Below are 16,820 nucleotides of genomic sequence, written 5' to 3'. Positions count from 1 at the left end.
TTTGAGATAAATAAAGAGGTGAAAGAAGAAAAATAATATGAAAAAGTGGAGGAGCGTTCTGCAATTGGAGGAATCTCCACCAAAAGAGTTATTAGAGGAATCCCACAAGGGTAGGGATAAGAAAAGTGATGTAGTTGGACAAGGAATGAGGTGGGATCACATCATGAGGTAGCACGGTGGAAGGCATTTTGTTTCAGAAGACCTTGTGAAGAATTGTGTTGCAAAGCAGGAGTCAGGGAAAGGGCACTGATAGGCAGCACAGGGTAGGGGTGGGTGTGTTTAAGAGTTCCTGTGGGAGACTGGGGCAAGAGAGGTGATTAAATTGTATCAGTGATAGTGAAGATACAGGAGTATCCTGGATTAAGGTGGTGAAGGAGGAGATCATCCTCCTTTGGATTGGAAAGTGATCTAAGTATGGTTTAAAAATTTTTAATTTGGTCTTGGGAGTTATGGTCATTATTTAATCTAAATAAACCTGGCTTTTTGACCCTGTCTTTTGAGCTTAACATCTTTGTTGTGTTAAAAATTAGTGCTATCAAGTAGTAGCTCTGTCTTGTCTTTGTGTTCAGAGAGTTTGATTTGGGCGTTGGGCTGAGCATAGGTCAGGTGAGTTTTGTTCCTGGTTTGGAGTGCCTCCTTTGCTCTGTCCACAGAGCATGTGCCTTGTGCTTCCTTTCCCTTCACTTGTGTCAGCGTGGTGTCCAGCTGTGCTGGGAGTGAGCTCTTTCCTACAGTGTTGGGACACAGAAGTCACCCAGTCCTGCTTTCTGCTTGATAAATCCGTGTGTCCATTTCCTGTGCTCTGCTGGCTCACAGAACTGTGCCAGTGGCCCTGAGAGACGTCTCTGCTCTCCTCTGAGCCCCTCCCCAGGGACTGGTGTGTGACTGGGAGGCACTGGGCAGGCCCCCTGTTCTACCTGGATACCTGCAAACACCTCAGTGCTTGGATGGGACTTGCCACGTGTTGGAACAGCAGAGGACACAGTGTTTTCGTGGGGTTTTTTCTCTCTCTGGAGTGTGGAATGATCTGAGTGAGTTTGAGAAGTTCCCTGGCCTGTGAACTTGCTCAGGCTTTGTGGTGGCTGAACAAAGTTGTTGCATCTGGGCTGCTGATGGTTCTCACTGGGGTTAGGGGCTCAAATAAGTAATTCATTTAACATAAGTTTTAGCAGGTAAAGATCCATTGCCTCTTTTATGCAAGAGCTCAGTGTCAGTGCAGACCAAGCCCAGACTCTGAGCAGGGTAGAGGGAGGGACGAGGGTTTGCCTTGTGTCTGCCAAATCAGATTTCACATCTGTCTCCCTCCAGTGTGGAGAGACTGTGCCTGTTCCTCTGAAGTCCTGTGGAAAGCAGTGCTATAAATTGTTTGTGTGCTGCATGTGCTGTGGATAGCTAAGGAATCAAGAGGCAAATTAAAGGAATGAAGACCAGAATTCAGGAGGTAATTTAATTAGGTACTAGTCTTTCAGCCTCTCTGGAGGTTTGTATCTCCTGAAATCACTGAAGCCCCTCAAATTAATTGTACATCACATCTCTTCCTGGTTATTCTCTGCTGCCTGGTCAAGTGACTGGAAACAGAAAAAAAAAAAAAAAGAGTTGAGGAAAAATAATGAAAATTTGTGGTTGAGGTTTTCTGTACTCTAAAGTCAGGATTATCAAAGCTTGATTATGGTTCCCCCAGCAGCTACAAATTGCAATAGTGAGGGAATATATTTGAGTGGCAGAGCTGGCAACGTAGTAATAATTCTAGTAATACAGAATGGGAATGTATTTAAGGAACCAAATACATGCTGCTTGTGGAAAATAGAGCTTTGATTTTAATATACGTTTTTATATGTAAAATACAGTTACAGCATTGTTTTAATTCTTCTGTATTTAATATATTCTCTCTAAACTAAATAATTTGGTTAAATGGAAATTTAAAACTAAATATGAGATGACCATAATTCAAGGTTGATTCATGCTTTACTGCTGAATCTTTTAGAGCTCAAATTCCTATGGTTCAGTTACACAAGCAGAAGATTTGTAGTTCAGATAAGTATCAGATGTGTGAATTTTCCAAAACAAGTGAGAATCTTAAAAAAAAAAAGTTAGCTGCTCTGATTCTTCTTCAATAACAGCTGTCAACACCTGAGCATAAATTTGTACATTCAAAAGGTAAGAAGTATAAATAATTTTATTTCCCCCTTCAGATATAAGGTCCAAGCCACATCACATCCAGTAGAACCAATTTAAAGGGATGAGCTAGCTTCACAGTTTCTTTTGAGATGATATTTGAGACTGTTAAATTGTGTGCATGTGAGAGATCTGTTTACTGGTCTTATTTTCCCAAGTCTCACTTTGTCTGTGGTTTTGAAACAATATGGATTTGTGCAGAATATCATAGGTTGTACAGGTTGACTCTCTAGCTCCTATGGCCATAGGTAAGAGGTTTGTGTTTTTCCTGTTAAATGGTTAGGATGCTTCAGCATTTCAGGCTGTTGCTAAAGAACTTTGTCATAAAATTCAGTTTTTTCTCTGAGAAGATCTGTAGTGAAGGTTATGCAGCCAGTTTCAAATGTCAGAAGTCAGGGGGCCTGCACTGGGGGCTGGGATGCAGTAATAACCCAATCTCCAAGGATCTGGACCTGTCCTGTAGGAGCAGCCTTGGCTTTGGAGGTGCAAGAGTCACAGTGGATCCAAAGCAGGGACGTGCACAGCAGAATCCTCTTTCCTGGGCCGTTGGGTTGGTCTGTTCCTCGCTGCTTGATCACCTTTTTGTTGTTGACGTGGCACCTCTTACAATTTCTTAGGCACAGAAAAAACTGTTTTTCCTCCCTTAGGAGACAGAGCTCAGATGAAATCAAAAGAACGATAAAGTTTGGAGGAAAAAAAAGAAGCTGCACTTGCTTTCCTGGTCTGCAGTTTGGCAGGGCATTAAGATGTCCGTGGACATGAACAGCCAGGGCTCTGACAGCAATGAAGAGGATTATGACCCTAATTGCGAGGAGGAGGAAGAGGATGAGGATCCTGGGGATATTGAGGATTATTATGATGGGGTAGCTAACGACGTGGAGCAGCAGGGAGCAGATGCCTTTGATCCAGAGGAATATCAGTTCACCTGCTTGACTTACAAGGAGTCGGAGAGCACTCTCAATGAACACATGGCCAGCTTGGCTGCCACGTTAAAGGTGAGGAAAGGTTTCTGCATTCACACAGCTGCAACACAAGTCTGTGGTTCAACAGGCAAACGCTGAGAATACAGTTCTGATGCAAGCTGTGGCAACATTGCTGTTGTGGGGGGTTGGAGGAGCATCATTGAAGGTCCCTTGTTCAAAACTGACTCAAAGGTTTGCAGTTGTTACATACTGGGGCCTGAAAAATCTTCCTTACTGAATGTTGATTCTTTTTCTTTTACAGAGCTGAGCTTCATGACCAAAATGCCTGAGTTATAACTCTGCATTAACACAGTGCAAAGAGGGTATATAGAAAAGAAACAAATCAAACCATAAGTGGTGCAGTTTGGTACACCTGTGTTTGCAAAGATAACTGACAGATAGAAAGACATGCTAAAACTCTGTAATTCTAACAAAAACACTTTTCTTGGTTGGTTCTGAGAGAATAATCACGGACTTTCAAAGGCAGATCAGCTGTCATGCCAGTTATTAACCCTGCTGTTGCAGTGACAGCAATTCAAGTACAGTGAACTTGCCACCTCTTGGGGCAAGTGTGACTTAATTCATCACAGAAAAATCACACTCAGCCTGCTCCATGGTGTTATGCTCAATAAGACTTTTGTGATGTCTTCTTTCTCTTTTTGTAACCAATACTGTAGTGTCAGTCAAAAGAGGAGGCAGGCCAGAGGAAAGCAGAGTTTTCTAAGCTCTAGATGTGGACACAGGGTTGAAATTGCTGCTGCATCCACTCTGTAACAAACCAGGTCTTCTAGTGCTTGCTCTGGTCTGGAACAGCCCCTGAAAGCAGGACAGGTGATGGCTGCAGCATGTAAAAAAAGTGTTGGGTAGGTTTTGAATCAAAGCTAATTTTAAAAATTAATCAAATCTAATTTTAAAAATGTGAGGGATCTCTTGATCTTTATTTGCACACAATGTCCCATAGAAAGAGTACAACCATAAAGCCTGAGGACTGTGAACCATAAACAACAGGTTTTAAAAGGCACCCATAATTTGGTGATTTTGCCATCTGTTGTGCTGGTTTCAACCATTTACCACCTCAGAAAATGAAATTGTACTTTTTCTTGCTCTTAAACTTGTCTCTGTAATTACTTCAAAATGTGTATTCTGAACTCTGAATGCCTGCAGTTCTCTACAGATGGTCAGAAACTGGAGGCAACAGGAAAGTACAAATGAGAATAGCTGGTCAGCACTTCTGATCCAGCTGCCAGTTGCTTTTGGTTCTTAGCAATTAAGGTATAGAACAGCTTTTCTGTGCCTTACTTTCTGCCTTCAAATGGAACACCCTCCTAAAAGGTGATCCCTGCCATATTGTTCTCTTGAATTAAATTGCAGAAAGCAATACTTTTAGTCCTTAATATCAGGCTTCCAGTGTTAAAATAAAATTTTCAGGAGTTTTGAAGGTCTCATTGAGCATATGTTGTAGTTGCCCAGATTATACCAACCTGCTAGCTCAAATCTCATCCCACATAGTACCCAAGGAGAGAAAATCTAGATTTTTTTTTTAATATATCAAAAATATGCCTGCATATTTACTGCTAAAATTAAGTGCTACATGCTTTGGTTTGTGCATAAGAAGATGAAATTGAATTTGGGTAGCAGTTTGGAATTATGTGATCTTGTAAGCCACACACTCAGGCTGTGAAGTGTGGTTTGAAGTGCCACATTAACTCTCTTTTCTCCACAACAATAGTCCCACAGTTGCACTTTTATTGGATATCTCTTGTGTATCTGCAGGATTTGGTTTTTGCTTCCTGGCATGCTTGCTTACAATTCTTCAACAACTCTGTCTTCCTTCCCCTCTCTCCCCCTCCAAGGAAACTTGTGATTTTACAGGAGAAAAATAGTTCAGCATGCTCCATTCCATTTCTATCATAATTATTTTCAGTGGACTTAATGGATGTGAGTAAACAGGGGTAGACTTTTTAAAGAATTGTATTAACTTATTTTTTATTAATTTGCTTGATCTGTAAAAACTGCTTTTTCTTTTTAAAACTGCCTTTCACAATGTCTCAGGTTTCCTTGGATAGTGATGATTGTTCTTCTGGAGCATCTAGTTAATTTTGATTTCATCTCCTTTACTCCTTTATGATAGGTACTGATTACATGGTGCTTTTTCAGCATTAGCCTGTATTTAAGGTGGAGTGGTTGCCCCAACAGGGAAGGCTGAAGGTAAATTAAAGATTATCTTCAGGAGGTACAGTGTTGAAGCCAATGGATGACTTGGTGTTAGAGTGATTTACTGTCACAGATTAATAGATTAACACAATTCCCTAAAGCAAGTATAAAATAAATGCAATGAATGGGCTTAAAACTGGGTTGGAATGTTCTACCACTGTCTGTTCTCATGAGGTGATTCACTTTCTGAAGGTTAAACTCCAGGACACATGCATGTGTATTGAGTGGCTTTTTTCCTTTGTGCCATATTGTCTACACACTTTAAAGACCAGAAACAGAACTTCAGGGCTTTACATCTTCATATTTGCTATCTGTGCTGTTAGCTGGCTGGCTAATAACAGTTTAAATAGATAGTATTTAATTTCCTCTGCTCATTAACCTCAACATTTATTTTTCAAACTGTTTTGCTCAGCTATTTCAGAGTGATTGTGAAATTCCTATTTTATTTTAAAGCATTGTAGTGAAGGGTGGTCTTTGGAAACCTTGTTGGCTCTTTGAATTCCCCATGAGTTACAGCTGACCTTGTTCTCATTCTTGCTGAAGGCACTGAACTGAGCAGACCTTGCACTGGCTGGTTAATGTCAGGTCAGGGGTGAACACCCTGCACATTTAAAAGTTTTCATGCAACATTGAAAGAGAAACTCTCTTAAACAAAATGCTTGTGTTTTGTTTACCTCATTAGAAACAACACTCAGTTAAAATCTGGAGTCAGATAAAAGCATATCACCCTGCATGTAGGTAAATGTATGTCCTTGTATCTCTTACTGTTGTAGGATGCTTTTGCCTCAAAATCTTTAGACTTGCTTTTTGTCAGGTGGGGAAATCTGAATAGAAGCCTTGGTGCAAACAAGGCAGCAGGGGAATAAACGAGCTGTGCTGTGTGACAGGCCTGCAGCTGCATTAGTGGTTATTCCAGAATCATACAGAAGCTGGAGAGATTTAATAAGTGTTACTGTGAAAGTTTCTCCTTAATTTTGGTTTTAGTAAGAACTGTGAGTTCATGGGTTTTCAAGGAAAAGAAGAGGAAATCTTTGCTCCTTGGTTGGTGCTGTTACTATGAAGATCTGAGGAAGGTTCTGTTAATACCCTGACTAAAATTAGGACAGGCTATCTCTGTTGAAACACACCAGAAGAAAATCTCAAATGAATACCCAAAACTGTGCTTCTCTGACCAAAAGACCTGTGAATTGAACCAGGTCACTTTTAATTCCTCAAAAGGTCACTTGCCCACAGTCAACACTTGCAAAGGACAATGCTCTCAAAAGCAGAGTGGCCTGTATTGCCTGCAGACCAGCAAATGAATTCACAACAGCTCTTTCTAAGAAAGAAATATAATTATAGGATACCGTATCTTTCAGAAATAATGAATTAAAATGGTGTAGTAGTAACTGTGCTTTTGAGATAACTCTGTCAGTTGTCATTGACTGATTGTGGGTCCTGGAGTGGCTTATCAGTGCATGCAAACAGTGTGATACTGAGCAGTTGTACAAACAAAGCTGAGCCTGTCACTGGCAAGCAGTAAAGTGTATGATGATGTCATATTGGTTTTGTTTGTAAATAATGGTTCTTGGCTCTGCTGAGGGTCTCCATACATGCCTGGAGTTATCTGTAATGTTTCAAAAAACTAGCAATGGTTTCTCTGTTTCAGTGATGAGGTGGATTTTTCTAGTGTTATTTTTTTAATAAACCACTAGATAAAACAATTGCAAATAGAATTTATGAAAAAAAATTTACCTTGACTTTAGTTGTTGGCTGTCAGGCATGAGGAAGCTGTGATCTTTCTGCATATGCAAGCTAGCAAGGGAAGGAAGTCAGGTAGTTCTACAGGCAATTGGAACTGATGTCTTTCCACTAAAACCAAAGGAATTGTTAGACTGAAGAACTTATACTTTTTACTTCACTAATTTGAGTGATCTGCTAATATTTCTCAGAGAGCAAAAAGCTTATTTCCTGTGCTTCCTGAAATTACAGGTTGTGATGAGGGGTTTTTTTAGCTCTGTCCCTTGAAGAGTAAATGTTGGTAGATGCAAAAAGTATTTGATATCATGATATAATGCTGTTAATCTATGTTATCTCCACTGATCTTTCAGACATAAGCCAGTTTTTCATATATTCTGGCTCACCATACTGATGTTGCATCTTTTCATGGAGCCAGACTCATTTTTACCTATGAAAACCCAGCTCTCTGAGGCTGCTCCACACACTCCAATCGTGCTGACACAGAGCAGTTTGCAGAGCTGCTTGCTGAGAGCTGGCAGTGCTCCTTTGGAAATACCATCTCCAGCAGAGCCAGGGTCATGTGTGTGCACTGCAGCCCGTGTGAGCAGCCCTCCCTGTCCCCTGCAGTCACAAAAGGTCTGTCAAGAGCCACGTCTCAGGACCCTGGTGTGTGTGTGCCCTGCTGTGCTGCTGCTCAAACCATGGCCCAGAGTGTGCTGTGGGTGCTGCTCATCTGAACCAGCCTGCAGTGCCATCTTTCAGTGCCATCGTGGCTTCATGGAACTTTCTGCAATGTTAAAGCCTCACTGTGCCTGGGTACTTCAGGTGCAGGAGAGGGATTAAAGCCCCTTGAATTATTAAAATGCAGGTACATAAAAGCAGTGTTTCAAAATTTTGTGTCCAAAGTTTAAGTCTGTAAGCACCAACATTAGTAAGCATTAGTAAGCAGTAAATATTTAAATATAATTTTTTTCATAAATGGCAGAACCTGATAGGCAAATTTGACTTTTTCACAGAACCCCTGTGGTGCTGTTTGGCAAAGATAACACACTGTTTCAAAGTACCAATAAACCCCCAGATCAGTCAGGTTTATATCTATACTGTGTTCTGTATTTTAACACCAAGCCAACATTATGTGGGACATTCAGTCTGAAGCTGTAACTCTTAGGAGCACTCGTGATTGGGACATACCTTTGTCCTTTACCTGTTTTTTGTTCCTGAACAGAAAGATTCTGGAAGTTCTGCAATACAGAAGTTGTGGTTTTGCCTACACATTCACAATGCCTGTACTTCAGTAGTACCAAGAGGACATGAGCGTGTCTAACTTAAGTGTCACTGTCTTCAGTGTGTTTTGTTTTGGCTCATAAAAATATTTTCGTTTTTTAAAAATGTATTAGGTTTTTGTAAACTTCCGGTCAGCAGAATAAGACAACTGGCTGGGGAGCCCAGATCTTGCAACCTTGTGACACTTTCCTGGTGTCATTTGAGGAGAGAAAACAATTTTGTTACTTATTGCCCAAGACTACAGAAATTCTAACTTGACTGAAAAAATGAGCCACAAATGTGGAGGGTGATTATAGCCCACACATTTCTTTGTGATTCACACCTTAAATGTATCTTACAGCCAGTATGACTCTGTAGTGAGCAAAATAATCTGTTCACGGCTGTTGATGAGTGTGATCTTGGTGGGAGGTAGAGGCAAGACACAAGTCAATAAAAATGCCAAAACAAGCTTTCAGTAACTGTTTCATGTTGCAAGCTTACAGCTGGACATCATGATTACAGGAGCAGCATGAAGCAGCTGAACACTTTGCCAAATTTGTGCTGTGCCTGTTAAGGATGGTGCAGCAGAAACAAGCTGTGTTGTGCACTGTGAAACATTGTTGTGCAAAGCAGATGTTCCTCCTCTTCATCTTTGTCTGACAAAAGTAAAATGCCCTTAGAGCTGGTGCTGTTGAGTGAAGGACTGTGTTATTTGGGGCTGAGCAGGGATTACTCACTGCAAAGTTACCTAAGCCCTGCTCCACTGTGGCTGCGTGCACACACCAGTGCTCCCAGTTTGGAGCTGGCTGCACAGTGTTCTGAGCCACGGGTCACAATTATGTGGGTTCAGGTTATTACCAGACCTTTGCTTCTTCCCTGTGCACCTTCTGAATCATCCTGTCTGTCAAGCAGAAGGAATTGTCCACTCTGGCTGTGCTTTGCTGGGAGAGCACCTTGGCAGGGGCAGTGCAGTGGGGTGTGAGGCTGGGTATCACAGTGCAGCATTTGCTGGGCACTGGTGTTCTCACACTGTGTTGCTTTGGGAAGAATAACTCCAGGGAGGACAGCTGGGGAGTCTCATGTCAATCTTATATCTGTGTGCTGTCTTACAGCTCTCTTGCTGCATTTCTTTCGCTCTAAATCTTTCAAAGAAGGGATCTCATAGCTGTTTTGTAATAATGCCTTCTGGCATAGCAGCTTGCTTAAATGTTTCTGTTCTTTTAATATTTATTTCTGAATTTCCTCAGGAAGAATAGCCTAACAGCTTGAGAAATACGTATGTTGAGATTTCCTAGCTGAGTCCTACTGATCCTGTTTGTTGGCAGCTGCAGCTGAAATTGTTGCTGTCCTTGTTTAGGAGAGCAGATGGATTAAAGCCATGTGTAAATGTGGGGAAAGAGCTAGAATTTAACCCCAGATCCCCTTTCTTCAGTATGTGGCCAACTAGGTTATGCACTGACAGCTTCACAACAGTGGTGTAACACCAGCAAACATTTGGGAATGTTTGTCATCCCCAAACTGCAGTCTGCCTCCTAAATGTGCTTCTAATCTTGCAGACTGGCACCACCAGGTCTCTGCATGCCAGAAGGTGAGTGACAGGGTACAGATTAAAACCCTGTGATGAAGCAGAGCTTATGAAGTGCTGTTTGACAAAACCTTTCTGTAGTATTGAGAGTGCAGCTACAGTCTCTTAAATGGCATTTCTTACCTGCTGCAGCCTGCAGTCTGTAATCAGAAGAGGGCCTGAAATACCAGACAAATCATAATCTATCCTCTGTGTGAAATGTAAAAGTGGAGGGCTTTTTCTCACATTTTGAAAAAAATTTGAGCACAAGAAAAAAAGAAATACAGTATATGTGTTTTTGTTGTAAGATTGTCTGGTTTTCCTGTTAAATGAAATTGAGTTCAATTTTGAAAACAATCTTCTTATACTCAGAAACCTGTAATAGATATGAAAGATTTTACTATAAGGCTTTGAACACTTGGGGTGTTTATGGCAGGTGATGTGAATCCTGTCAAGCCCCTGCAACCTCATGTGTTTTCTACTAGGATTACATATTGGAAGTCTGCTTACAAGAGGTAGATCAAAGGACAACGTGTGGTCCAAAAAAAAGCTTTGGGTTGCCCTTGCTTATTTCTTGATACTGCTGCAGTTTTCTGAGAAACCCTCCAGTAAAAACAGGGCTGTCACATACTTTTTCCAATGGGGCATGGAGAGAGTCAGATCTACTTTCCACAAGAAAAACAAGTATAAAATGAATTTTTTTCCATTTGTGGATTACTTTCCTTACCTCAGCATACTGAAGTAAAGCATGTCTAAAGGGATTTTTGCTTCAGTGAAATTACTCAATCCAAATTATGGTTTCTTTATAAGGTGTTACTCTATTGCCAGCTCAGCTCAGTCTCTATTTTGCCAGTTTCTTACCAACAGAAACTATTTCAGAGGCTTTTGCTCCATGTGCCTTTCCTGTTGTAAAGAATTTTAGTGTGTTTTTAGAGGTTTGGATGCAGCACACAAAACTAGTATCTTTTCAAGTTCATCCTTTCATTGTAAAACTAACAAAAACTATTTGTGGATTAAAACAAATGCTTCTCAAGATTAATCCTATTTGTTTAAATCTATTTGTATAAAAACCTTTGATTGAGGAAAATGAAAGAAATGGAAGCTACATTTCTTTATGCCAGATTTGTGTTCTTCTTGGGCAGACATTTCAGTGCAATCCTGATCTAACAGGAGTTGTCAGCTTGGTGCAAAGCTGTGGGATGTCAGCTCCAACCAGACCCTATCATCTCCAGCTCGTTCTGAATTGAATCTCTTTAAGAATCGTGTGATGATCCTTGTTTTAAATTCCTGATAGCATAGCTCTGCAAAAATGAGGATTGAAATGCACCTCCAAAAAATAGATCTTCCCTTTGAGAAAAGTGAAATGAACTCATGAGATATGCATGTGATAGAAATATTCTTGAGCAATTTCTGTAAAATACAAGCTCTACAAAATATGGTGGTTTTTTAGCTTTTGGAAACATTTCTGTCTCAATTAGCAATTGTCAAGGTAGCATGGTTAAAAAGATTTTCTGCTGTAAAGAGATGAAACATCAGCTCTCCAAACACCTTGGCTTATCTAAGGAAGCAAGTTGAGACAATTGTTTTAGAGCCCTCTGAACACAGCAAGGGACCTGCAGAAATTCTTTGCAAACTCTTTTGATATTGTCGTATCCTAAAGAGTGCCAGACTGTCTTTCACACTTCAGAAGTGTGAGAATTTTGCTTATCTTGGAGACTAAAGAACCTAGAAGATAAATGGAGATGGAAGTAATAACCCCAAAAAATATTGTGCACTCTTCCAGAAAATGACTACATTTGTGTTTGATGCAGTGGCATTATGATTTTATTCCACTTTCAGAATCTGATTTTGTTTAGCACTATGTAAAATCTTCAGACTATTTTTACAACTCCTGTAGAGTCTTTTCCTTATGCAGAGCAGCTTCCTCTTGGCACCCTTGTTTTGCACATAGGTGCTGCTTCCCTTTTCCAGTGCTCTCATCAACATTTGGTGCCATTCCTGGCAATCAGCAGCTCTCCAAAAGTCAGAGTTTAACTGGTGGAGGTTTGGAAGAGGCTTTGGAGATTATAAAGTTCCTGTTTTAAAATAAAGCTGGAAATGGCAAATTGGATGAGATTCTGTCTGCTCAGCTTTGCTGCCACATCATGGAGAAGGAAGTCTGGTCTTCAGTCAGAAATTTTCCAAGTTCAGATTTGGTCTGGGCTTATCTTTGATATTAAACTTTTAAGCTGGTAGTGGAGAAATGAGAATGAGGACGAGAATAAAAAATAGCATTACTGTTGCTTTCAGATTCTAAACTTTAATACATTTAATTCCAGATAGAGGAGTCTGGGAGAAGTCAGGCTATATAGAAGCACTGCCATAATTGATGGGTTGCAGGCAAATACTGAAATAGTGCAACATATAGAATATGCATTCACCTTTGCACTGGGGTCTGTAGAAGTATTTAATTGAAAGAAGCTGCTGCCAGCAAGACACCAAGTGGGCTGTGTTATTGTCTTTTTTGGTTCTTAGTATTCTGAAATTAGAATAGGAAAGTTTAAACAAAGCAGACAATTTATCAGAGGCATAATTTTTTTAAATCTGTTTGTGGCTGAAACAAAGCATTACTGTTCCTGAGATCTTGTGGCACCCAGTGACTGAGAGGGGACTGAATCAGTGCTCTTTCTGAAGTGTTTTGTAAGTTTGAGGTACTTCATTGGGTGAAACTTCTGACTGTCAAGAAAATGCTTCACTGGACAGTGTGCCAGCACTATCAGCTTCTGTACATTGCTTCTTCACTACTTCTGTAAGATAATGAATATGTACACATGGACCAAACTTCTGATTGTAATGGTGTTTTTCTGTGTTCAGCATGTTTTTGCCCTTGCTTACAAAGAACTACTTCAACTGTTCTGGGGTGTTATTGTGGAAGAACTGGCTGACTTGGTACAATCATTCAGTCATTGTGAGTATACAGTCATTGAGAGAGGCTGGGGAGTGCTGCTAATCAATAGAAGCAGGCTTTTGTTAAACATTTGTTTTTCTTCTCATGCTTGTTTTCTGGAATCTCCTCAGTAGTGTTTGTCCCTGATTGTATTTACATTTGTAAATTCTGAATTCCCAGCCTTGCTGTGGGTGAGCAGGACATAGCCTGTGGTGAGACTCCCCTCGGCAGGCACAGCCCCAGCGTCATCAGTTGTTTGCTGCTCTCCCATCCCTCTTCCTCACAGTTTGAATGTTACCTATCTTTAATCTGTAAGAACTGGTACTTCTGTGCCAAGGAGACTGTGCATTTGTTGCTGCAGCTCTCTGACTCTGGGACTTCTGTTTTGCAAGATTGCAATTGCTCTGATCAGGTAGTAACAAAAATTTTTCTGCTTCAGGGTTTTTATGAAAGTGGTCTAATGTCATGGATCAGGCTTTATGAATTGAATTTTTTTTTTAATATTCTTGTCTGCTTTGTATTCTTGTGTGCTTTTATGATGAAACTACTAAAATTAGCACTACAGTGCTTGTAGTTCAAATTAAATAGGAATAGTCACAGAAGCTGTTACTCTTTTAGATCTGTTAGTCTAACATCCTTCTGGAGCATTAATTCCACATTTTGCCTGACATATAATTTGGCTCAAAAGCATGTGATTGTGTTAGGATAGTTTGTTAGATTTCAGAAATGTCTGCTGGTATTTGTCTTTCTCTTTCTGTACATCTTGAGTCTTGAATGTACTTGACTCCCCTCAGGGAACAAGTAAGACCATGGAATTGTGATGCTGCAACAAATGCTATACCTCAGGCTGTGAAAATCCAACTGAAAAATACTCATTTTCCTGTTACACATCAGCTTCCCATTTATGTCCAGCAGTTTGTTTTCTTCTGTCAGTTCTTCCTTACTGCTACTGAGAAATAGTTTCATTCCTGCTAAAGAATGATTCATTAGCATGTGGTTTGCGTTTGTAGGAAGCCAGTCTTGTAGAGACCACATTCCTGGTGCTTGTTTGTTTTACAGACTCAAATGCAGATGTTTTCCTTGTACAGACAAGTCAGAGGTGTCTGTCTGGGTCTGCCAGGCTGGGGGCTTAAGATAACAACCCATCCCAGGCTGGCAGTGTCACTTCATCCATGCAGGCTGTGTGTGTTGGCAGCAGCAGCCCTGTGTGCCACGCTCCATCTAATCACAGGCTTCTGTGCTGGGAGGGAGGGAGGGCAGTGCTGCCTGGCAGCCTTTGTTTTCAGAGGCTCACATCACATTGCTGCTAAAGTTGAGGAAGGTGACATGCCAGATCTTGCACAGCATGAGCTAATGCTTTGGTTCTCCTAGAAAAGGGGTTATTTGTATATTGAAAATTGCTCTTCTGTTAGTGGGATTTCTTAGTGGTCAGCAAAGTGGGCACATCAGATTGTAGAGATGGATAAGAGTCAATTAAACACCACATCTGCTTTGTGTGTTGGTGTTGCCCAGGTTTAATTCACTGACCCAACTGTCCAGCACTGAGAAATGCCAGTGCAGGCTCAGGGCAGTATCATGTGGCAGCAATAGGTCAGTTGTGTTGTGAAACTGCACCTCTTCAGCAGGGTTGACTTAGGAGAGTAATAAATATGCTGCTTCTGGGTGTGCAGAGCCTGACTGTTTTTGTAGGAGTGACCACTGCTTGTTTTTCCTTCCAGGATTGTGTTGGTTTGCTGTCTGTACTGCACCACATGCTGTGATTCACCTGTAGCAGGGTTCAAGAAGGCCTGTGGCATTTCAGCCCGTGATTGGGACTGACAGCTTCTCTAGGAGAAAAAAAAAAGCAACTTTTCCTGCAGCTAGAACAGAAGGAGTTGTTTTCTGTGAGCAAAGTAGAGGATGCCTTGGTGATAGCTCATCTTGGAGTGTGGGAGCAGAGCCCTTTGGTGTCAGAGGGTGTTTGAATGCAGAATGTGCAGACACCAAACTTGCCCAGGTGCTTCCTAGCACAAACAGCAGTGAGGAGACAGGCATTGTCAGCCCTCTGAATTCCCCTGGAAAAGGTCTGTTTGGAGGAACATGCTTTATTTGAACTCTAGGACCTGAAGGGGTTGAGAAGCAGGGTGAAGGTCTATCAGCTCAGCAGACGTCTGTCCTCTTGGTGGGTAGGAATCTTTTTGTGCAAGCAGAGAAGTCTGTTTTCTTCTGAAATAAACTAATACATAAAATGAAGGAGAACTTGTTTGCTTGCACCCTTGTAGCATGACTTTAAATGTCATGTTGCAGTACTCTGGTGGTGCTCAGGCTAGCACGGATTGTGTTTGCCAAGAGTCCACGTAATGCAAGCAGCTCTGCATGGACACAGGCCCTGGCACTGTAGTTTTCTGTCTTCCTCTCCACTGCAGCCTGTAACTTCCTTCTCTACAGTGAAGGGCTGGCACAATGTTTTGTACTTTGCCCATACCCTTTGCTGTTACAGTTTGCCTGCATTTGCAGCCTGTTGCTGCTTCTCCACCTCAGTAAGGGGTGTCTGTCTGCCCTGGGGTTCCTACTCTGCATTTGGGTCAGGACCCTCATTGCAGTCTGGTGTGGCCCTCTGGAGTGGTGATGGCAGTCAGGCCTGGATGTGGGGCTTCCATGAGCAGTCAAGCTAATCCAGTGCATTCTTGATTCCTTCCTCTCTGTGATATTGTAACAAAGTGAGTTAGTTTTTGGTATACCCATACTTCTTTCCAGCTTTTGTATTGCAGATGTACTGGCTGTGAGCATCATGTCTAGCAGTTTAATGTGAATTGATTATCACTGGGATATTGTACTGAGATTATACAGTTTTTATATGAAAATCATACTCCTAAGCAGAGAGATGTGGCTTCAAAATGTTCAAAGTTTGACCTTTTTTTTTTCTTTTTTTTATTTTCCACCTAGGTATCACATGCTGTTGCAAAGCTAGTATTAGTTAGTTTCCACTGGCAAATCTCAGAGATTTTGGAAAGGTAAGTGTAAATAGCCTTATCTTGTCTGTGCTTAGTGCTTTCCCCCCTGGCTTTGCAGAAATGCTCAAGGTGCTCCATAGGTATTTTTGGCAAGTGTCTTTGGACCTGGAAGCAGGACACACAGTCCCTTTTAGGAAGCAGAGGAAAGCTACTGATTTGTTGAGGTTTCACTGGCTGTAAGAAATTCTTAAGCAGGGAGAAGGTAGTAGTAGTAAATGTCTTTCAGTTTAGGAATTATTGTTAGGAACCCTAACCCTCTAGATAGATTTATCCTAAATTTTGAGATAGCAGCTTGAGAGTGCTGCATCTATATTTATTTAATAAGACATAAAGATAACATATGTTCTGCTTTGAACAAAGGAGCCAAAAATCATAAAGGAGCACTGACCCTCTTCTGATGTAGTCTTCAGTAGTACATTCACACTGAAGTTTTTGTTCCTTTTGACATTAAGTGATATTTTTTTCCCAAGCTGGCCAGCATTTGGAGAGCAGGAGAAGATAGTGTGAGAGAAGTGAGCACTGCAGCTCCTTTGTTGGGTCAGTGTCACTGTTATTCACAAACCCCTCCAGCTGATTTCAGAAAGAGGGTTTGGGCTCTGCCCTGACATATGCAGGAGGTGCATTGGGAGGCACTGCTGCTGGCAGCCCCCCCACAGAATACTGGCTCAGAACTGAACATTGGCTGAAAATAGAGAGCATATCAGCTTGACTCATTCTGCCCAGACATTTTTGGCCCTGTAGCCAGCAACTTTATCCAGAGAATGTATGGAAAATGCATCCTGTCTATGGATGTTGTTGCCTCCTTGATCACCCTGTATCCTGTGAAAGCTTTTCCCTGGGATTCAAGGAGAGTGAGATTCCTGCATAGCAGCTCTGGGTGATCCTGCAGGTTAACTGATGAGGCTTAAACAAGAGGAAATTTGGGGAAGGGTTTACTCCTAAAGTGATGAATTTGCAAATTGTTCTCCTGTTGATCTAGTTCTCAAACTTCTCTCTTGGTAAAA

General features: G+C 41.3%; 1 protein-coding gene across 6 annotated transcripts in view; it reads left to right on the top strand.

The window, feature by feature from the left end:
- The window catches only part of ARIH2 (ariadne RBR E3 ubiquitin protein ligase 2), a 36,405-nt gene that overhangs the window by 1,273 nt on the left and 18,312 nt on the right, over positions 1 to 16,820 (top strand). For 3 of the 6 annotated variants that reach the window (XM_064432847.1, XM_064432845.1, XM_064432844.1), the window contains exons 2-3: positions 2,823 to 3,170; positions 15,749 to 15,816. In XM_064432847.1, the coding sequence (XP_064288917.1) occupies positions 2,922 to 3,170; positions 15,749 to 15,816 (317 nt within the window). In that variant the 5' untranslated portion in view covers positions 2,823 to 2,921. Of the gene's footprint in view, positions 1 to 1,308; positions 1,442 to 2,822; positions 3,171 to 13,121; positions 13,236 to 15,748; positions 15,817 to 16,820 lie in introns of those variants that run through there. The other 3 variants (XM_064432846.1, XM_064432848.1, XM_064432849.1) reach the window with 3 other exon arrangements.

This window comes from Passer domesticus, chromosome 9, assembly GCF_036417665.1.
Source record: "Passer domesticus isolate bPasDom1 chromosome 9, bPasDom1.hap1, whole genome shotgun sequence".
NCBI classification, from domain to species: Eukaryota; Metazoa; Chordata; class Aves; order Passeriformes; family Passeridae; genus Passer; species Passer domesticus.
This window is presented reverse-complemented; position numbering and strand designations above follow the sequence as displayed.